This window comes from Syngnathus floridae, chromosome 10, assembly GCF_059516105.1.
Source record: "Syngnathus floridae isolate MCC-2025c chromosome 10, RoL_Sflo_1.0, whole genome shotgun sequence".
In the NCBI taxonomy this organism is placed as follows: Eukaryota; Metazoa; Chordata; class Actinopteri; order Syngnathiformes; family Syngnathidae; genus Syngnathus; species Syngnathus floridae.
The window spans coordinates 8,852,581-8,872,850 of NC_142422.1; the positions used below are offsets into that span (position 1 = coordinate 8,852,581).

Here is a 20,270-nt window from a genome sequence, read left to right on the forward strand (position 1 = left end):
GGAAATTGATTCTGTGAAGCAGCAGGGCATCTGAAATTTCAACCTTTTAGAGACCCCACGAGGACCCCTGGTGTTCAGCCATTGACTCCGCATACAAACGTTGCTATTCCTATAGTATCCACTTGGTGCCGCTAGGCCCCCTTATTTATCAATGTCCATGTGACCAGCGGGGAGGCGGAGTTTTGCTGTAACATTTTAGGTGTTACACTGTCAGTCTGTCACTACACAAATAAAGTGTTGTTGACAGACGCCTTTTTCACCATCGTCGTGCTTCCTTCTTTTACCTGCAGATGTGCTTCAATAGCGGCGTGCTCGGACAATTTCACTGTCAAAGAAGCAGTCGGACAAGGATAGGATACTGACATATGAGGTGCGTATGCGTGAGCTATGGGGCACTGACAACTATGCATATCCGAATGTGAGTATGTGCAATACATATTGTGTGCGATGGAAGTAAGAGGCTTTACTTGCTGGAACAAGGCGCGAGCCTGTTGCTAAGAAACCCATTTGACTGCTGGAAGCTTTTGGAAAGTGATAGTCAGCGCGGTGTCTACTTATCTGGCAACGCAAACCTCCTTCACCATCATTCACCTTTTCATCTTGTGTCTAAATCCGGATTGTGTCTAGTCTGTGACATCCAGTATAGCATAGTACTCATAGTTGTTTTCAGTCAAGTGACTGTTATTGTTTGCAGAAAATGGCCTACTTCTTGTGATGATCATCTGATCATCATATTTTTCGCCATAGGACTGTGAGATAAGTATCTGTGTTACAATTACAAAAAGACAGGATAGGACATACACTGAAATGGAATGTGCCCCCCCCCCCTTTTGTTATATAACTTCAAATATTTAACGTGACAATCTCATATTAGTCTATGATTGGAGATGCAAGACCTCAACTTCATCCATCAAATGCATTTGCCTGTGGCCATGTTTTTGAAGGTCACTCACGAATGGATCGATAACTATATCTTGCCGGGAACCACTCTCTAAAGGAAGATGAGATGAAGCATGCACATGTTTGCATATATAAACATCTTTTGAATAGCTATATGAGAAGACTTACTGTTTGGAATTGTACCAGTCAGAGTGTGGCTGCTTGCTATCAACTTCACTGTGAGATACGATACAATCTAGATGTGCAGCGTAATAGTTCTGAAGTTGAAATCCTCATGTGCATCACCCCCGGGTCCAGGAAACTGTAAAAATGATAATGGCCAATGTGTGAGTCAAGTGAGAAGTTGGCACGATGCTTGATGTGCAGTTGGGTTTGTTCACGCATCACATAGAAGGTTGCCACACTGAATTTGAGTGCGTTGGATGGACTGATAAAAGCTGACACTCTGCTCTGTCCCATCAGACTGATGTATTTTGCTGGCGAGGAGACTTCAGTCCTCAGGAGATATATAGCACCTCCACTCAGCCTCCAAAGAAGTCCCTTCACCCTGCACCCAGGGGCATGCCTCCTGAACGCAGCCTCAGGTAAACAACCTGGTCAGCCCATAGTTATTGAACACAAAATATTTACTGTAAATGAAAACTGTACCTCAATGTATTGTGTGTAGTGTGTGATATTGGCTGTATAAACATGTAATTATTGGTTGTCAACTATTATTGAATCAATATAATTACTTTTTTAATTTATTACACTCATAAACACAAAGTGGATATTGGAGCGGTCTTCTTAAAGGAAGTAATGAGAGTCAAAATTCATCCCTTTTACATCCCTTTTACATTACCCCAAGGCTTGCAGTCATACATTATCATTAGTCTATATTATATATATATATATATACATATATATAGTTATCATAATCATTTATTAATTATATTATCATTAATCTATAGTCTCAATAATCTATTAATCTGTAAAATCTATGTATTTTTATGGTGATTTTAACAACCTTTTTTTATTTAAAAAATACTGTCATCATGATAGTTTTGCTCAATAAAATCTGCATTATTTAGAATCTAATATATGGAATTGTAGATTTTTTTTAAAATTATTTTTGCATCACGTCCCTCCTTAGGCTTTTAAATGCCATCATTTCTTTTCACTTCAATGGCGCAATTGTTCTTGGGCTCCTCCTTGCAGACTCCAGTCTCCAAACAAACACACTGACTCATCAGTCGTCTCACTTCTGGCCCCACACAGGCGCACGTGTGCTCATGCATTCAAACCCACACGCATTCATTATGTTCTTTGTTTTACACCCCAACACTACAGAGTGTGTCGCTTGGCAGGCTAATGTATTCACAAGGATGGCCAACACTAAATGGACAGAGATGGATTTGGATGCACAGCGTGGCATACTGATGAGGGAGGCGGATGAGAGGAGAGGGCTGGAGGATTTTCGAAAATATGCACTCACCATTTCAACCTATCACACTACCTGTCAGTTACTTAGACACTCAGTCAGTCTGACAAATTACAATCCCCAATCTAGTCTACATATCAATCTTTGTTAAAAAGATGAAATATTGTTGGTATTGCCGGGCATAAAATCAGCAAGATGCTATTCAGTGGTGTTTAATTGCTGCTTAAATTGTGTTGATCTTCTGAACTACTAATGTATTCATCAAATCTAAATAAAACCAAATAAAAAGGAGACGTAGACAAATTCCAAGAGCTTTGTGTTGGGTTTAAGTCTGTGTATAATTTGTTTGTGTCCGTCAGCAGGGAGATGCTGACAGGACAGAGACTCTGCCAATCCAAATCACATCAGGACTCAGTCCTGTCTGCCCTCAACCAGCAGAGAAAAGATGGTCTTCTATGTGACGTCACTTTGGTGGCCGGGGATCAAAAGTTCCACGCTCACAAAGCCATCCTGGCAGCATGCAGTGATTACTTCCGGGTGAGTGTAGAATCTAATACTCGTTAAAATAATATCTCTGGCAAACTTCAAGCATGCACATATTTTTTTTTCTTAGATCTGCCTTTGATTAGTCATTTCCATGACATGTAGTAGTACACAATAACGCACGAACATAGTTAACAAATATGACAGACTTACTTACACTTGAATACATGCAAACTGTGTGCTCATTGGCTAGCTTGAGGGTAAACGATCTAATTCAGCCCCGCTGTTTCTTGCCAAGTTATGCTCAAATTAAGCTTTAACTGATACTTGCTGATATTTGCAGCTATATACTGTGGAGATGAGGTAGACTCCACAAGAACAGAGCACCAATGAGATTTGATTTAGAGACAGTGCAGATTAGTAAATCAAATCTAATCCCTGTTGAAAATGAAAGGCAGATTAAATTCGTCCAAGTCGGCCTGTAGGATTTCGTCGTCTGTGTGAGTAGAGGTTATTTTTACTTCTCCTTGCAGAAAGATTGGGCGAGTGAGTCAGACCCCTCTTCTCCTCCTTCCAAGCCGAGTACTAACCAAGCCAAATTATTGTACTGGTCAAGATTTGGATTATTAGATTAAACTGCTGCTCTTAGTAGTGACCATGCTTTCACCCCCCCTCCACACACACACACACACACACACAGTACACATAGAAGTGGTGTGAACACAGCATTCGACTCACTGGTGAGTGGCTATAATGAAATACCTGACCAAGCGTGAGTTATTCAAATGTGTCACCTGTCTCTTCCAATGCTGTCACATTACTAAAACGTCTGGAAAATAAATCAGTCACGCCAGCATTGCACACTCATGGATGCCCCCGTTGTCCCCCACAGACAAATCTGAAGGCGAGTCCAAATTCATTTCTTTTTAAAACACTGATATCAGCTAAAAACATGAGATAAGTACTTTGGAATAGTAAAACAACTGGATATGAGAGAAAGAAACTGCCTGGAACAGTGAGGTTGCCTGGCAACCATCAGATTGGCTTGGAAATAGGACTTAAACTATCATTAGTTTTTTGTGTGTGTGCAGATTAGGCAAACAAGATGTAATGAAGTGATCAAAACAAACTTCGGTGTTACCTTTGGACCCAGCAACACTTTTCCAGGCCTTTTCTTAAATTGAGCGACAGTCTGAACAATAAAACTAACCGAATTAAGTATGCTACCTGCACAAAGTGTTTTCCTTTCTTTTCTGCCACTTATTAAACATGTGTTATATTGTATAGTATAGTTAGTGATACAATTAATGTACCGCTAATTCAAAAAATATAAAATATCAAAGGATTATTTTGATAATGTATAATTACAGTTTTTAATCTCAAATTTCAGTTTTTCATAATTAAATATCTGTTTTCTGTAGTTCTGCATGAAAGTGGACAAATTATCTTTGTATCTTTGTTATCTTTGAATCAAAATAATATATTTGCTTTTTAACAATGATCATTTTATTTTCATTCTCTGATATATTACAGACTACACCAATAACTGAATTATAATTAATTCAGGGGTCTGAATTTTCTGCCCTGTCAATTTCGGGATGGCTGAGGATCGGTATCGATGCCGACACCAGCTTTATTTCATAGTATCAGTATTCGTGACATTGGCCGATACCAGTATATAATCTATATATATATATATGTATAATGATTAATTATTACATACAAAAACAGAAAGTTGCCATTAATTCTGTGCAACTTTTTTGTGAATCACTGCTCTAAATAAAATGCAGCACTTATGGAATTAATGTGTTTGAATGATCACACCGTCTTTTTTTTTTCTTTTCCCAAAAGGTCAGGCTAAGTGCAGCACTGTACTCCTCTTGTAGCTTCATAGGAAAAAGACTGCAGTGAGCTGGACTCAAGGGTCCCAAGTCAGCAGAGCTATCCATCATCAGCTGTCCCTTAGCACTCACACCAAGGTCAAGAACAGTCATGCGAGGGACAGACAGCTCACCAGACGCTTTCAATGCCCACAGTCATGACACAAAAGCTGGGATGAACCTGTACAGTGCAGTTTTTTTCCTTTTCACTCATCTGTGCAGACAAACTACTGCGCCGCTACCATTATTCATCTGGTTGTACCGTCACACTCCCTGTGTCTAATGGACCAGTCTATTTTTAATTGGCTCTGTGGTAGAGCAACTAGGCTGTGCAAGCACCGGACACGATTTGGCACAAATTCAAGTTGTTCCTACTCTCGCGTGGCCATTTGCCTGAGGAGAGGGTGGAGAGGTGATGCTGAGTTAAAGTTCATGTGTGCCATGAATCATCAAAAGCGCCATTGGAGGTTAGGGTTAGGGATTGCATTGTTTTTGTGACAGAAGGATGTTTTAACAGCCCTGCCTCTGGGTCAAAGACGCATTGTTATGCGCACACACTGGATTTTTCATTAGGTAGACCTGTCAAATGACATGAAATCAAATAGCTAAACTAAATGTTATTCTTTACACTGACAAATCAGGTGATGCACCAGTCTGCCACTGTAATGCAGGGTTACACTTCTGCAAAAAAAAAAAATAATTTGGCATCTATCTTTCACTGACAATTAAAACGGTGCTCTATCATTTTCTCATAATACAGAATTTTGGTTTTGATTGAATTAAATTCCACTTTTGATAGACAACCAGAGAATAAAATTGAGGAAAAAAGAATGGTGAATGTAGGCTATACATATACTGTCCTTGTTTGAAACATGACCCTTTTGTTCTTTACTGTTACACTGCTTTACTGAGTCCCGGATCAGTGGGTGACATCCCATCATGGCATGACTGCAATCAATAGCTTTGATGACCAAAGCTGCACTCAGCAGGGTCAGACTACAGACACTGTGGTCACTGCTTTGATTTTGCACAGATGTTTGCGTGCATGTTTGTGTGCATCCATTATAGACCAAGAACGACAAGAGGTGCTGTGTATCGCAAATTACTGATTGTGCTATTTATATTTATGCTGAGGAAGGCAATCAATACTGGAAGTTTCTTGGCTTTTGTCTCTTGGTTGAATAATTGAGTTGTTGTGCAGCTCCACAACTCATTTTGCAGTGCAGCTACAAATCACGTATGAAATACTGATAAGTAAACGTCGAGAGTCTGGGAAAAAACAAATAATTGTTCGAGAAAATTGTGAAGTCCTTCATCTGACTTCCATGTTATGTTTTTTGATCAGGCTATGTTCAGCTTGTGCATGGTGGAGAGTGTGGCTGATGAAGTGACTCTGCAAGGAGTGACCAGTGTTGGACTGAAACACGCCTTGGACTTTGCCTACACCGGACAGGTAAGAAGATCCACAGAAATTAGTTGAAGGAATAAAAACAAAGAAGGAAAAGAGCTGGATTTTTCTTTCTCAATTTCATTTTATTAATTAATTCTAAAAAGACATGATTTTTTATGATGCTTTGGTATTCATGTCTATAATTATTTTTCAGCAGCCAATGAGTAAAATGTGCTGTACTGCATCTTTCTTCACGTTTTTCATTTTATGCCCGTCACTATTCATTTATCCAATTTTACAATTAAGTACTGATTTATTAATACTTAAATATTTTAATCCTGTTATTTGCAAATTATATCTTCAACACAAAGGCATTGAAAAATATTTAGTGTTAAGCTGAGCCTTTTAAAAGGGACATTCCTCTGAGTGTTTTTTCATGCAGCCAAATATGTCATCTAAAAAAATGATGCAAGGTTTTTGCAGATTAGCACTTTAATCTCAAGAGCATTTAATCAGCAGCGTGACGGTGGATCAATGTGTAGGTTTTCAATCAGGTTGTATTAGTTTTCTGCCATTCATGTACTCTCACCAGTCACAAGTGTCTGACCAGGTCATATGACCTTTTTTTACCCTTGCATCAGCAAAATTCTGTCCCACAAGCAACCGAGTGGTTTATACTGGATACCGAGATGCTGCAAACTGAAGTTGTAATTACTCCCTAATTTTATTTATACAGTGGAAATGAGCAAGTAGTAGTTGGTTTGGAGGTGTAAGTAGGTCAACAGCAGGCTTGCAAGCCGCCTGCATCAGTTGGCTCAGCTATTCGTCAGCCCAGAGGAGATGATAGCAGATGAGATGAGGGCAATATGCTTACCCTCACATCGTAAATAATAACCCACTAAAATCCTTCACCCACATGTCAGGTTGATCAGACATGCTGTCACGGGATGTTTTTGCTATAACTGAAAAATGTTGATGTTTTATGCCTTTTTAAACAATAGAAGCTCAAAGCCAAACGTAATGTGATATATTATGTTATGTTATGTTATGTTATGTTATGTTATGTTATGTTATGTTATATTGCAAGTTCCATGGCTTTTTCAAGAAGAGACAGCAAGTACTCTTCTGCTTGTTTTTCTCACCATCTTGGCTGTATTGATCCAGTCATCTGGAAACTCTTACCCACCAAGAGCCTGTGTCACGTCTTCTCATAATGCCGCACAACCTTTTTCCTTTCTCAGCTTCCACCATATGGTTCTATGCTCTGCATCTGTCTTCCTAATCTTCCTCACCACCACACGAGTCATTTTACACACCACCATCCTCTGCTGCAGGCCACACTCTCCCCTACCACTTGCTTTACGGTTTACTGACTGATCTTCAGAATACAACATATCATCTGCACAAGATAAAATCTACCAGTTGTGGTTCTCAGTCCATTCTTGTTGGTCATCCTGTGTTGCTGCCTCTTCTGGAAGAAAGTTTTTGCTGCATCCATTTCTATCCTTTTGGAAACGTCCACCACCATCCTTCCCTCCAAAGAACTTTGCTGAATAATGAATGAATTTCAAACTTCAGGCTCATCACTCAATCTCAAAAAGTCACCGACGATCAGGGTGCAAAGCAGTCTTCAAGTCCCCAACTAAGTCTCACAGCAGTGATCTATAAGTGCCCTGGCCAACATGCAACCCAATCCACTTAATGAAAACTGGAGCACTGAGTCCACTTTGACACTCGGCGCTCATAACTAGAAATAGGACAAAACTGATTTCAACAACAAAAGAGCAATAAAGCATGACAGGTGCAAGGAGGAAAGTGGCATGAAATTACTTATTTTGTTAACATCATAAAAGCAAACAACACACAAGTGTGTAAAACAGCTTAATTCCCCAAGACTTCGGCCTCTTTTAAATCTATTTTACCTGAGTGCTAAAGATGTTAGACATGCCCATCATTGTATTTCACTTTCACAATTTTACAAATTTACTCTAGGTACCATGTTAGCACAAAGCGGAAAAAGACACAATCTTAAATTGTGTGGTTCGAGAAAAGTTTCAGCACACTGATACAAATGTTAATGTCGAGTCAGTCAGTCAGATTGGACATTGCCTAGTAATTTAGACTTTTGTTCCAAACAACTTTTTTTTTTTTTAAAGAATGAACATTCTGTTCCAGCTAGTGCTGGATTATTTTCACTGAATCAATCAAATATTTTGGTTAGGTTAATTTTTATTTTTGGGGTCACTAGTTTATTTTCTTTGAAGCTTTCATACTTCAAACCACATCTTTTGACTGCAAAGAAAGGAGCGAGTTTACAAACACACTTTCAGCACTCTGGCTTCCTCCCACATTCCAAAAACATGCATGTGAGGTTCATTGACGAGTCCAAATTGTCCTTGAGTAAGATGAGTGTGAAAATTTTTTGTCTGTACCATCTTTGTGCCTTTTAATTGGCTGTCATTCAATTCAGAGTGTACCAACTTCACCTCACTTGTAACCCTAGTGAGGTGGATGGATGTAGTCAGCTAATTTCACATTTTGATACGGGATAAGATTAAAACAAACAATTTGGATTTGGATAATTTGAATCATTTTTCGAGGATGTTTTGTACATTTCTACTTTGTTTTTCTTTTCTTTTTCGTGGACATCTGTAAATTGCTTAAGGGTTATTATGACATACAGTTTATGACAATGTTCTCCTGTGGGCAGATTGTGCTGGAGCCAGCGGTGATCCAGGATGTGTTGTCTGCTGGCAGCCACCTTCAGCTGCTGGAGCTCCTTAGCATCTGCTCCCACTACCTCATCCAGGTACAAAAACATTTAACATGCTCCTTGCCTGACACCATGGAGGTCTTAGATAATGCTTCTATACCTTTACTGTATTTATTGGGGTGTGCATAACAGTTCCATTCTGCTTGTAAGGTTGGTATCTTTGCTATGAGAAATGGAAGAGGAATGTCGAAAAATGACACAGTTCGGAATATCTTTATTCCTTTATTATTGTTATTTTATTTTCATTTTATTCTACATTTGGGCTTTTTTGTAATATATTCATAGCCCATTGTCAAAATGTAGCACATTCCCCACAATGCATTTGATTCCACCAGACTATTTTACAAAAACTAGCTATGAAGCCAAAAGCCTAAGCAGCTTCATGCAAGCACGCACTCATGCATGCACACGCACACACCCACACGCTGTGGTAAGTGTGTGCTGACTCTCATACAAGTTTGAATGTTTGAATGTGATTGGTTAATTTTGAACACAACACAGAGTGATCACTCTTACCTCGGTTGTTTATTGCCCCTTCCATCTCTAAAAGGTATGTAAGAAAAAAAAATCTATTAAGTTACACAAGTTGTACAGTAGGTCACATTAATGGCGGACGATGTTTTGCAATTACAGCACTTTGTATGTAACGATGGTTGTTTTATTTAAAGTGCTTCAAAAATACAGTTGAGTGTTCCAATTTTTACTGATTGTTGTCTGTAAAGCACATTTAAATGTGTTTACCAAAAAGGCAGAAACAATTTTAAAAAAAAGAGAAAAATGTCTCTCCAACAAAATATATTATGTATGAAAAAGCAAATATGACGCAGTGGTATTATTTATGAAAATATATCAAGCACACGCTTGCCGTTGACAGAAGGTTGTCAAAGGTGAGTTTTGGTCAGTCAGCAGAAAGCTCTTCCATATTAAATGAAGAAGACCGTGTTTTGCTGGCTTAAGCTAAGAGGTGTTATTAAGAGAGGTGACAAAATGACTTTCAAACAGTAGCGTACGTGTCTTAGTGGCTGCATTGGTTTCTACCCTTGCGTGACAGTGCCTTGCCAGGTGTCCGAGCTTGACCGACGTCTCTCTCTGCTTAGTCAGTGAATGCACCCATCGTTTTGGATGTCAGGAGAATTGGAACGATGACCTTGCATGCCTTTAATGCAAAGGTTTTTCTCAGCCAAAAATGCAGATAAAGTCATAGTGGCAACCTCCCCTTCCTACTGCCAACTCAAAAGTATAATCTGTTTGAGACATTTCTCTGCCAGCTTCATCCAAGCTTTGGTCAAAGGGCTTTGAGCAAGGGACTTGCAGTGCACAGCGTGCAGTTGGCTCAGATACGTCAGCATTTTATGGACAGAGGGGTGAGGATATTCCAGTGAGAATGAATCGTTGCGGGACTTTTTTTGCATGTACTGTTTTTTGTTACACCTTTATTCAACACGCAATGCTCCATACCAGGATTGACTTTATATTTTTTTCCTATATCCGTGATTATGTCAGGCTTCGCAACACTTTCAACACACTTATGATTGTATAAATGGATTGGACAGCTTTCTCTTCTGGCTTGAAGGGGCGTCGAGCCAAGCTTGAGCCCAAAATTTTGTCACAAGACCCGACCTACTATACGTACAATGTATAATTTTAATTTACAGGGCATCTTTTGGCACACTACAAGTTGCACCTCACCAACATCGATGACATTGATCTATGTCCTCAAAATGTTATTAATACAAGCACACTGGTTTCTCTTAAGCATGGGTAGATGTCATGTCCAGATCAGGAGATTTATTGCACTGGACATCCTGAAGCCATTCCTGTGGGAATATTAATCGACTATCAGGTGCACAACATACATTTTAAAATTCCCCCGTTAAATACTTGTGTGTGAGTACAAGATAAGTGCATTCAGAACCGCTCTAATTATTACACACATCTGCAGTGTGTTTGGTGTCTATTTAACCCACAGTACAAACCAAACGTTGCTCTTGTGAGCCATCTGGTGGTTTCTGGTGTTATGCAGCAACAGCATATATCATATTAAATAGAAGAGCCTAAGTGATTGTTTATTAATGTCAGGTTTATTAATGTCAGTAACAATATGTACTTGTGCATATTTACATCTGACCCGAGTTGCACCAGATGTTGCATTAGAGGTATTAGCCCAAGGCAAGGTCAAATGATTATTATTGATTACTTCGTACACATTGCATCAATACTGGCATTAAAAATCCCTTTGAGTTGTGTCACCATGACCTACCCCCATAATTGTGAGTAATGATGTGCAGTGAATACTTAATTGATCAAAACCATTCATACGGTGCACGGTACTTTCATTTAATTAAAAGGACAGCAATCATCATAACCGTAATTCAATTTGTTTAATGAAAATAAAAAATAAACTAAGCTGAGTTCAAATGTGTATCCATTGTCTCCTGTGCAGAATATGGATGTGATTTATGTCATCTGCAGGTACAGTACTACACATAGCCACAGCACTGTCCAACATTCATTCCAACATTCTGTTCTATTCACCATTGCCAGAAGGTGGCAGTCGTATTCCACATTTTCAATCTACTTTGATCCCCCCCCCACCCCGCCCCCCAACACTTATTGCCTTTCTCCCTCACTGCTTTTTCATTACACTGTGAGATTGAAATCATTTTAGGCTTAATGTAAAAACTGCACATTTGTGGCTTGTCTGATAAAGCACATGCGCTCAATAATAAATGTTTGGCAAATGGGAATTTGTCGCATTTGCTAACTAGAACTTAGATTTTACCGTAATATTGGAGTGTGTTGTACCGTACGGATACTAATAGAACATTTTAGGAAAGCTCCCCGTTCGTCTTTTTTCATCCTTTTTTGTAAAGTACTTCCTTTCTATTGTACTATATACAGTTTCTCTCTGCATGTCTGCAGGAATTGAGCAGCGTCAACTACTTGGAGTTGTACCGTGTGGCCGACCTCTTCCACCTTCCTTCTTTGGAGGAGGCTGTGGTGGACTTTTTGGTGGGTCACCTGTCTGAACTGAGCCAGACAAGGCAGGAGGAGGCCCTGCAGCTGCCGTTCCACCTTCTCAAGGAGGTCCTCAAGAGTGACCGTCTCACCTCGCTGAGTGAAGAAGAGATATGGAAGGTATGGAAATGTGTGTTTAAAAGGTGTGTTTAAACGTCCAGTGAATGTTTTTGAACATTTGCGACCTTGAACAAACTGTGATGTGAACGCAACATTTGTCGCAATTGTCAGCTGCTCAGTGGGGTAGGGACTTAACTCCAGCCCGGATTTGGATCCGCGACCTCTGAACTATGAGGTGGATGTGTCAACTACATGGCCCTGCGCCACATTTATTCACTTTATATAATTATTTTTTCCAATAATTTTGTACACCTAAAAAATTGAAATAGTGTATCAGATTCCGATAGAAACACATTAAAAGAAAATGATTTTTTTTTTAATCTCTTTTCTCATCTTTGTTCCATATTTTTTTTCAGTTGATGGCAAAAATAATGGCTTTGGCTTCACGGTTCTAATATCTCTGAATGGAGCGTATAAGACTCTTTGGACAAAGAACAAAGATGATGTACAGTTTGCAATAAAATCAAATCCCACTGCCAATGACGTTGAAGGGAATCAAACCAGGGACCCTTTCGTCACAGGCCGCATTCTCATTCACTTGACCAAGCTGCCCCAATGATGTAGAAAAATGTGAAGCCATATAACAGGTTTTAACTCAAGACTAATTGTAACTTGGTACACAACTGGAAAATAGACAACCAGAAATGATTGACACGATCCAAAACAAACGCTCTGCTAATAGAACAAATTAAACACTGCCATCTGCACCTCATATAATGTTTGTTTGTGTTGACCTGCAATCACAGTGGACTTTTTCTGAATGTGTATGTGATTGATTGCCATGCATTCATGCATGTGTGTAAGCAAGCAAGCGTGGCTTGTGTGGCTGTCTGATGAAGTGTCAAGGTGTGTGCGTCGATGGTAGCGTGAGGCGCCAGTGCGGCGTGAGGACTTGCCATTTTGACTGTTCGTTTGCGCCAATCAGCCTCCCCCCATGTGCCCTCCCTCCTTCCTGCGCTCTCACTCCCTTTCTTTCGTTCTCCCCTTCTCTTTTCTGATTAGGCCCTCCGCGCCTCCATCAGGGCCCCAATCCCCCAGCTGTCAGTCGCCCGCTCGTCTGATTGAAAACAATCAGGCCTCTGATGGCACAATTACGCTGACCCCTTAACCATCCGCCGCCGCCATAATCAGTCTCTGATTAGGCTGCTTTAGGCCTCCTTCACTGCGCCCAGAAGGTTAATTTGAGCATCAGACGGATGCGGACAGGAAGAGAGGGCCATCGTCCAAAATTGTGAAAGGGGGGCGGGGTGTTGCACACCAATATCAGACCGATATAGCTGAGCTGTCAATCATTGTCACCCTGAGTTTTCTCAGAGACTCTCATGCTCGGAAAATCACATTTTCTCTGGCTTTGTTCCCCTCTCTTCTTTCTTGCCTTCCTTTACTTTGCCTTCATGTAGCGCACCCCCATCCCTCCCCTCTTTGCCACTATCTCTTTCCCTCACTTTACCCTTTTTACACACACGCAAACACACATACATGCGCTTGCTCTTCCAGCGTGGAGCGGAAGGAGTTGATTTATTCTGTGCCCCGAGGAAGTTGTGTGATGCAGCGTGACCTTCACAGTCAGCTGCCGCCGTGCAAACACGCAGACACACATGCGCACACGTACACACACACACACACACACGCACAGGCATGCGCGGTGTCACTTCAGCGCTATGAAGAGGAGAAAAACAGGGTGAGCGACAGCAAAGACTGCAGTCACCACAAAATGATGGAATCCTGACTTGCGTGTTTGTTGCAGTTTTCCACCTTTAAGTGATGTTTGAAAAAAGAGCAATGACTGAGGCTAGATAATAATCTATGATTTATGCATGCACCGTGCACATGCATCTTCTTCCTTTTCTTCTCAACAACACAATTGTCACTTATATTATATATAAAAAAATATATATCTTCTACTAAGTCATCTTCACAGCAACATCACATTGTTTACATGATAATGAAATCGGTAATCTCCAGACATCTTGCCCACATTCACACCTCACAGCGGCTAAATAACCTTCCACAGCTCTCAAGTTCAATTACCCAGTTCGCCTGCATTAAACAAAAGACTGTGCCTGTGGATATTTACAGTCTTGACTTTTAGATGTTGTGTTGGTTTGACTGAGTTTTTCATAATAGCCTGTAGGTATCTGGAAAAAATAATCACGATTAGGAGTCCTCCGTTGTTTCTTCCCTTCAAATCCCCCCTGCACTTTTTTATTTGTTAATCAGTGTGTTCATCCTCTCTTACTGTTTTTATTCAGCCCTTGATGATGTATTAAATATACCCACTAAAGGACAATGCTTGATTATTGTGTGTGTCTTTCTGCCTGCCAACATCAACTGTGCAGTGTGAATTAAAATTATCATACCAGGACACATAAACCAAAATGGTTATTTGACCAGGGGAGAAGGACTTATTAGATCTCTTGATGCATCTTGACAATAGTTTTTTTTTTTTTTTTTTTGATGGTAGAATAGAGAAGGCCTTTGTTATTCCCACAATGGAGAAATTTAAGTTTTCATCATAATGCTTGCTGAAGCTGATGATGAGCTACAGCTCTCGAGATTTTACTTGATAATTGCCTCTGTGCTGTAACATTCATCACGGTTTCTGTGTTCTCCCCTTTTAGTTTGTCGTCATGTGGTTGGAACATGACTGTCGCTACCAGTACACTGCGGATCTTCTGCAACATGTCCGCTATGGCCTGATGGACGTCTCAACCTTGCACCACCTAGCTTGTAGCCATCCCCTGGTGCAGTCCAGTTCCACTGTTGCTGCTCTGGTAGATGAAGCCCTGGACTATCATCACAGCACCTTTTCACAGCCCCTTCACCAGTCAGCTCGCACCAGGCCTCGCTTCCAATCCCTCACTCTCTATATAGCCGGGGGAAGAAAACGTGAAGTGTGCAGAGTCCGAGAGCTGCGTTATTTCAATCCGGCTGCACAGGAGCACGTGCGTGTGGCGGGAGCCTCCAATTGGAGCGAGTTGGCACCAATGCCCACCGGGCGCAGCCACCATTGTGTGTCTGTAATGGGAAACTTCCTCTTTGTTGTGGGAGGCGAGATGGAGCACACCAGTGGGAGGACGTGTGCAGTTAGGACTGCTTGTCGATATGACCCCAGGGCAAACCGTTGGACTGAGATCGCCTCTATGAAGGCCTGCAGAGAACATTTTGTACTAGGAGCTTTGGGTCAGTACCTGTATGCAGTGGGTGGCAGGAACGAGCTGAGGCAGGTGCTTCCCTCAGTAGAGCGTTACTGTCCCAAGAAGAATAAGTGGATGTATGTGCAACCCTTTGACCGATCGCTTTCATGCCACGCAGGCTGTGTGGCTGAAAACCTGCTCTGGGTCTCAGGTAAACACCCAACAATACATGTATGCTATGTGCACCAAATTACTGAGATACACCTAGTCAAACAATTCATCTAAAAAAAATTATGACCAACACCGTTGTAACAAGACAAATGGAAAGATCTCATTTGCGTCCCAGTGGGGAAAAAAAATAAATGGACCTTAGCAATCCACTAGATATACTCCAAATTTCAAAGAATACTTCCCCATCAGTTTAAAGTTGAAGCAATGAGATAAATGCCACACTTTCTATGTTTGATCATTTAAAGCACAGGTGTCAAACTCAAGGCTCGAGGGCCAGATACGGCCCGCCACATCATTTTATGTGGCCCGCGAAGACAAATTGTGCATCAAATACATGTCATTACTAGAATTGCAAATTGTCTTCACTTTTAATATCTTTTTTTTATATATACATTTGAACAGTTTTTACTCATCTGATTTGAAACCAAGTTATTTGTCAGTTTGTTTTGTAGCTTTTACTGTATATAATAGGAGGTGCTCATACATTTATTTGGGTTGACAGTCATAATGGCCCTCCGAAAGAAGCTATGACTACAATCCGGCCTGCGAAAAAAATTAGTTTGACACCCCTGATTTAAAGTATTTCCTTTAAAAAAAAAAAAGCACAGTTCTGCATATCCTTTACTGTTTTCTTTAATCTATCTTGTTTCACAGGTGGGGTGACAAACACAGCTCAATACCAGAATCGCCTGATGGTATACGAGCCAGAACAGGTAAATATTTGTACTGTCACAATAATGGCACAAATGGTTGTTTCTTCTTGGTCAACCAGTACCGTGCATGGCTACCTCATCTCATTCACATTCTAGATGGGAATAGCTAAGAATGAAGTATTAATAGAAACAAACACTTTAGAATGATGCCACATTTATAGGAAACTTTTGTTGGATGAGCAGCTGTCAGGAACGGAATGGAGCAGGGCGACCAAATGCAGCTTGGACCAGGGTTTATTGAGGTAAAAGGTAGTTAGATGGGAGGTAGGTGGGGAACCGAAGACACAGACGGGATAGAGACTCACGGCCGGCAAACAGACAGAGTGACATAAGTCCACTTGGACAAGGTTAAAATACTGACCGTGAGCCTCCAGACAGACCGAGGGAAAACCAAATGATAGGCCCACAGGGCACGGACAGGGATGGGACAGAACAGTAGACACCAACAGGAAGAAACACACGGATAGGGCTTAAATACACAGGGTAACAAGAGGAAGCAGGTGACAGACATTACGGTGACAAAAGGGGTGTGGCTGAGGGCAGTTGACGGCCGAGCGTGCTCTGGCACGGGCGTGACAGCAGCAGATGTGAGTATCTCGGTTGCACCCATGAAAAACATATTAAATGTTCTCTGACCAAACCGCCGTTGACTGTCATTTGGTGGATTGAATGTTAAAATTTGAACAAAAAAGACATACCCAGGCTGACCCTGCAAGCCTTCCATGGGGTTAGAACTGCTTGTCGGTCATTCCATCTTCTCTCACTAAAATTGTGCCTGATAAGGCGAGCTTTGTGGGGGCGAGCATTATCATATTGAAGGATAGAGTTTGGAACCCCGACTATGGAGATGTGGACTCACACACTTGTTGGACAATCTCATCTGGATATCGCTCTCCATTGAGATAGCCTCCAATGGATGACAAGCATTATTTTTCCAGTGAGGGAGATTGCGCTTGCCATCATCAAAATTCCTTCACCAAAAGATGTTATTCCGTCACTGCACCAATATTAGCACACAGTACTCCAAGTCTTCTCTCCACTTTGACCAGTGCTGAATAACGCTCCTACGAATTGAGGTTTCAGCGCACACGTTTGCAGAGACCAGTAAAAGCTCAAAAGCAGAATCGATGGCAACAACAAAACGAGCTGTTTGACATTGTCACAGATTTGGCAAGTTTTTTCATGGGCGCAACTTGCATACTCAGCCGCTTATGCCATAAATGTGATTGCCATTGGCTGTGGCATCAATACAGAGGTTGTTTTTCTCATAAATTATTATTATTAATAGTAGTAGTACATCTCATGCAATGTCATGGCAGCCTGGTAGAAAATGACTGCCCAATGAAATTAAAGTACAGCCCAATCAAAAATGATTTGAAGTAGAATAGTCTCATGCAGCCAATTACAGTGGAATGTAGTAAGCTCCAGTGTTTGTTTGTGTATGCATATGAGCCAGCTGTTAACATGCAAGGCCTCTGCATCTTTTTAAGACTGCACATAATGTGGAGGTATGCGGCATGTTTACATGTGAGGCGCACATCCATATGGCTCTATGTTTGTTCATGCCGGCCTGCTAGCAAGGGAGAGAGGCACGAGAGAGGCTCATTTGTATTCACCACCAATCTACATTCACCTGCCAGAGCAACAGCAACCCCGCACTGACTGTACCCTCAACAGATGGCCACACGTCAACACACACACACACGCATACACACTTTTTGTGCCTCAATCAAGCACGCTTTCAGTCTCTCTTTCTCACTCGCTCACTCGCTCACTCGCTCACTCGCTCTCTCTTGCTCTCTCTCACTCTCTCTCGCTCTCAATCTCTCTCAATCTCTCTCTCAATCTCTCTTCCTCTCTATCTCTCTTTCTCTCTTCCATAGTCTAACGGAAAATCGGCTTCAATTTCACCCAGTAATATCAGCAGGGACAAAAATAGAAAGGCTAAAACATATAGTTAGAAATAGGGAGTGAATTTATTTGTACAAAGCAGAGCTTTGGCGCCACATTATTTATCGAGTATATAGAGCATACATTGAATACCCAAATTTCTTCATTCACCTTCACTTTCTTTCTCCTCTCTTCCTTTTAACCTTTCATTGAATCTCCCTGTCCGTCCTCCTATTCTTCAGGACCAGTGGTTAGCACGCAGTCCAATGTTGCAGAGGCGCGTCTACCACGTGATGGCAGCGGTGAGAAGGAAGCTTTACGTGCTCGGAGGGAATGACCTGGACTACAATAACGACCGGGTTCTGGTTCGCCACATCGACTCATACAGCCTGGACGTGGACCAGTGGACGCGCTGCTCCTTCAGCCTCCTCACAGGTTTGGGAAATTGGACAACGCCCACAACACACAGACACAAGTGGTGGAGTGGAATTCAGAGCAGCTGATGTTGGACAAAGCCTGCTTCTTCTTTACTCAAATTAACATTCACCTCCAACACAAGAGCTCCATGAAACGATCCATGTATTAAAAAAAAAAAAGTTTGATTGAAAGGTTAAGTGTTTATCTTAACCAGGGTCATCAGGACACCAGTTACACACACATTTACATCCATGGATAATTTGGGTTCATCGGTCAGACTAATGAGAATGATTTTAGAATGTGGGAGAAAGCTGCAGTATACAAAATTTCCACACAAGCAGAGGGAGAACCTGCTAACTTCATGCATGAACAGGGATCCCAACCAAGGTCCTCCAACTAATCAACCAATGCTCCACAATGTCTTTACATATTCCGATTGGGACAACTTAATTTATGTGTAGCTTCCCAGTGAGCATTCATGTTTATAGTTAGTCACCGAATGAATGCCATACAGTACATATTGAAAGAAGATGGGAGTTGAAACTGAGAGTGTCTCCTTCATTAGCCTTTCTCCTTCTCAGGTCAGAATGAGTCTGGAGTGGCAGTCCATGATGATAGGATCTATGTGGTTGGAGGGTACTCCATTTGGACCAATGAGCCTCTGGCATGTATTCAGGTGAGGGAGGACTTTTAACATTTGAAACTGTTGATCCCTTATCCTTGACACAGCCACTTTGGTGCATGGTGTCTTGGAAACGGCAATGTTTTGATATTTGGAAGATTTTAACAATACATCAAATTAGTGCAAAAAAATATTTCACCCTTCAGAATGTCTCTATCTTAGTAAAGTTTATTCATTTTTTTACATAATGCTGCTCACTTTGTACGTCTCGTTTCAGGTGCTTGATCTGAGTCGAGAGGGAAAAGAGGAAGTTTTCTACGGGCCAACGTTGCCATTCGCCTCAAATGGAATAGCAACTTGTTTCTTACCTGCTCCATATTTCACATGCCCCAACCTTCAGACACTCCAAGTACCCCATCACAGGATTGGTACGCTTTAAACTACTCGTGAGTTGTATGTCAAGATGCAAACAGAACGGAGGAACAGTAATATATTTGACAGTCAGTATTTGCAAATGTGAATTGAAAATAAAGTTAATGATAGTACTCTTGCACATAAGATCAACTCACCTGACAAGACTTGCTGCTGTTCTATGCGAAACCTGTTTCCTTGAAATGCAAACCAGCCATCCAAGTGTCAAAAAAGAAAGGAAAAACAAACAAAAGGCATAAACCAGTATTATGCAGGGACTAAATGCAAACCCTGGAACATAAATATTTCAACCTATACTTAATTATTCACTATGTCAATAAACCTGAGCAGCCAGATCTTTTTTTTTTAATATACGTTGAATAAATACCATGCTAACAACCTTCTGGAATGTCAGAGATTCATAACATGTTTAAGACTTGTTTATCATTCAACAATATATTTGCTTAGTATTCTCAACGCACAGATAACAATTTACCATGCTGATTTTCAAAGCAGTAGGCTGTTTGAACCAAAAATCATTCATTGTGGTGCTGCATTTCCCTTGTCGGTCCCCGTCCAAGTGAATACAGTACTGTATGTATATTGACTTTTCAAATATAAATAGAAATGACTTGTAAATGTGATTTTTGTATTATTGTTCTAGCTGGAATCTCCGTAGAAAATGAAGGATTAGTCTGCCTGATCGTTGAGCAGCAATAGATAAGTGAACAGTAAATTGAAGCAATGCATGAACTCTATAAACACCACTGAGAGTGAAGTGTGAAGTACTTCAGCAGAATCTCCCTGATGTGCAAAGAAAAGAAAAGCAGTGAAGTGAAACTGGAAAATGACCAAAAAAAAAAGA

General features: G+C 40.9%; 1 protein-coding gene across 2 annotated transcripts; it reads left to right on the forward strand.

The window, feature by feature from the left end:
* The first annotated feature begins 186 nt into the window (after positions 1-186).
* Positions 187-20,044, forward strand: klhl32 (kelch-like family member 32). Of its 2 annotated transcripts, none has more exons than XM_088387444.1 (11): positions 187-370; positions 1,363-1,484; positions 2,680-2,857; positions 6,029-6,136; positions 8,784-8,882; positions 11,769-11,984; positions 14,606-15,332; positions 16,007-16,065; positions 18,198-18,390; positions 18,954-19,048; positions 19,272-20,044. In XM_088387444.1, the coding sequence occupies exons 2-11, from the start codon at positions 1,462-1,464 to the stop codon at positions 19,431-19,433; spliced, it is 1,860 nt and encodes a 619-aa protein (XP_088243570.1). In that variant the 5' UTR covers positions 187-370; positions 1,363-1,461; the 3' UTR covers positions 19,434-20,044. The 2 variants fall into 2 exon arrangements, with proteins under 2 accessions (XP_088243570.1, XP_088243571.1); XM_088387445.1 differs by having other exon boundaries at positions 2,683-2,857.
* Positions 20,045-20,270: the final 226 nt, after the last annotated feature.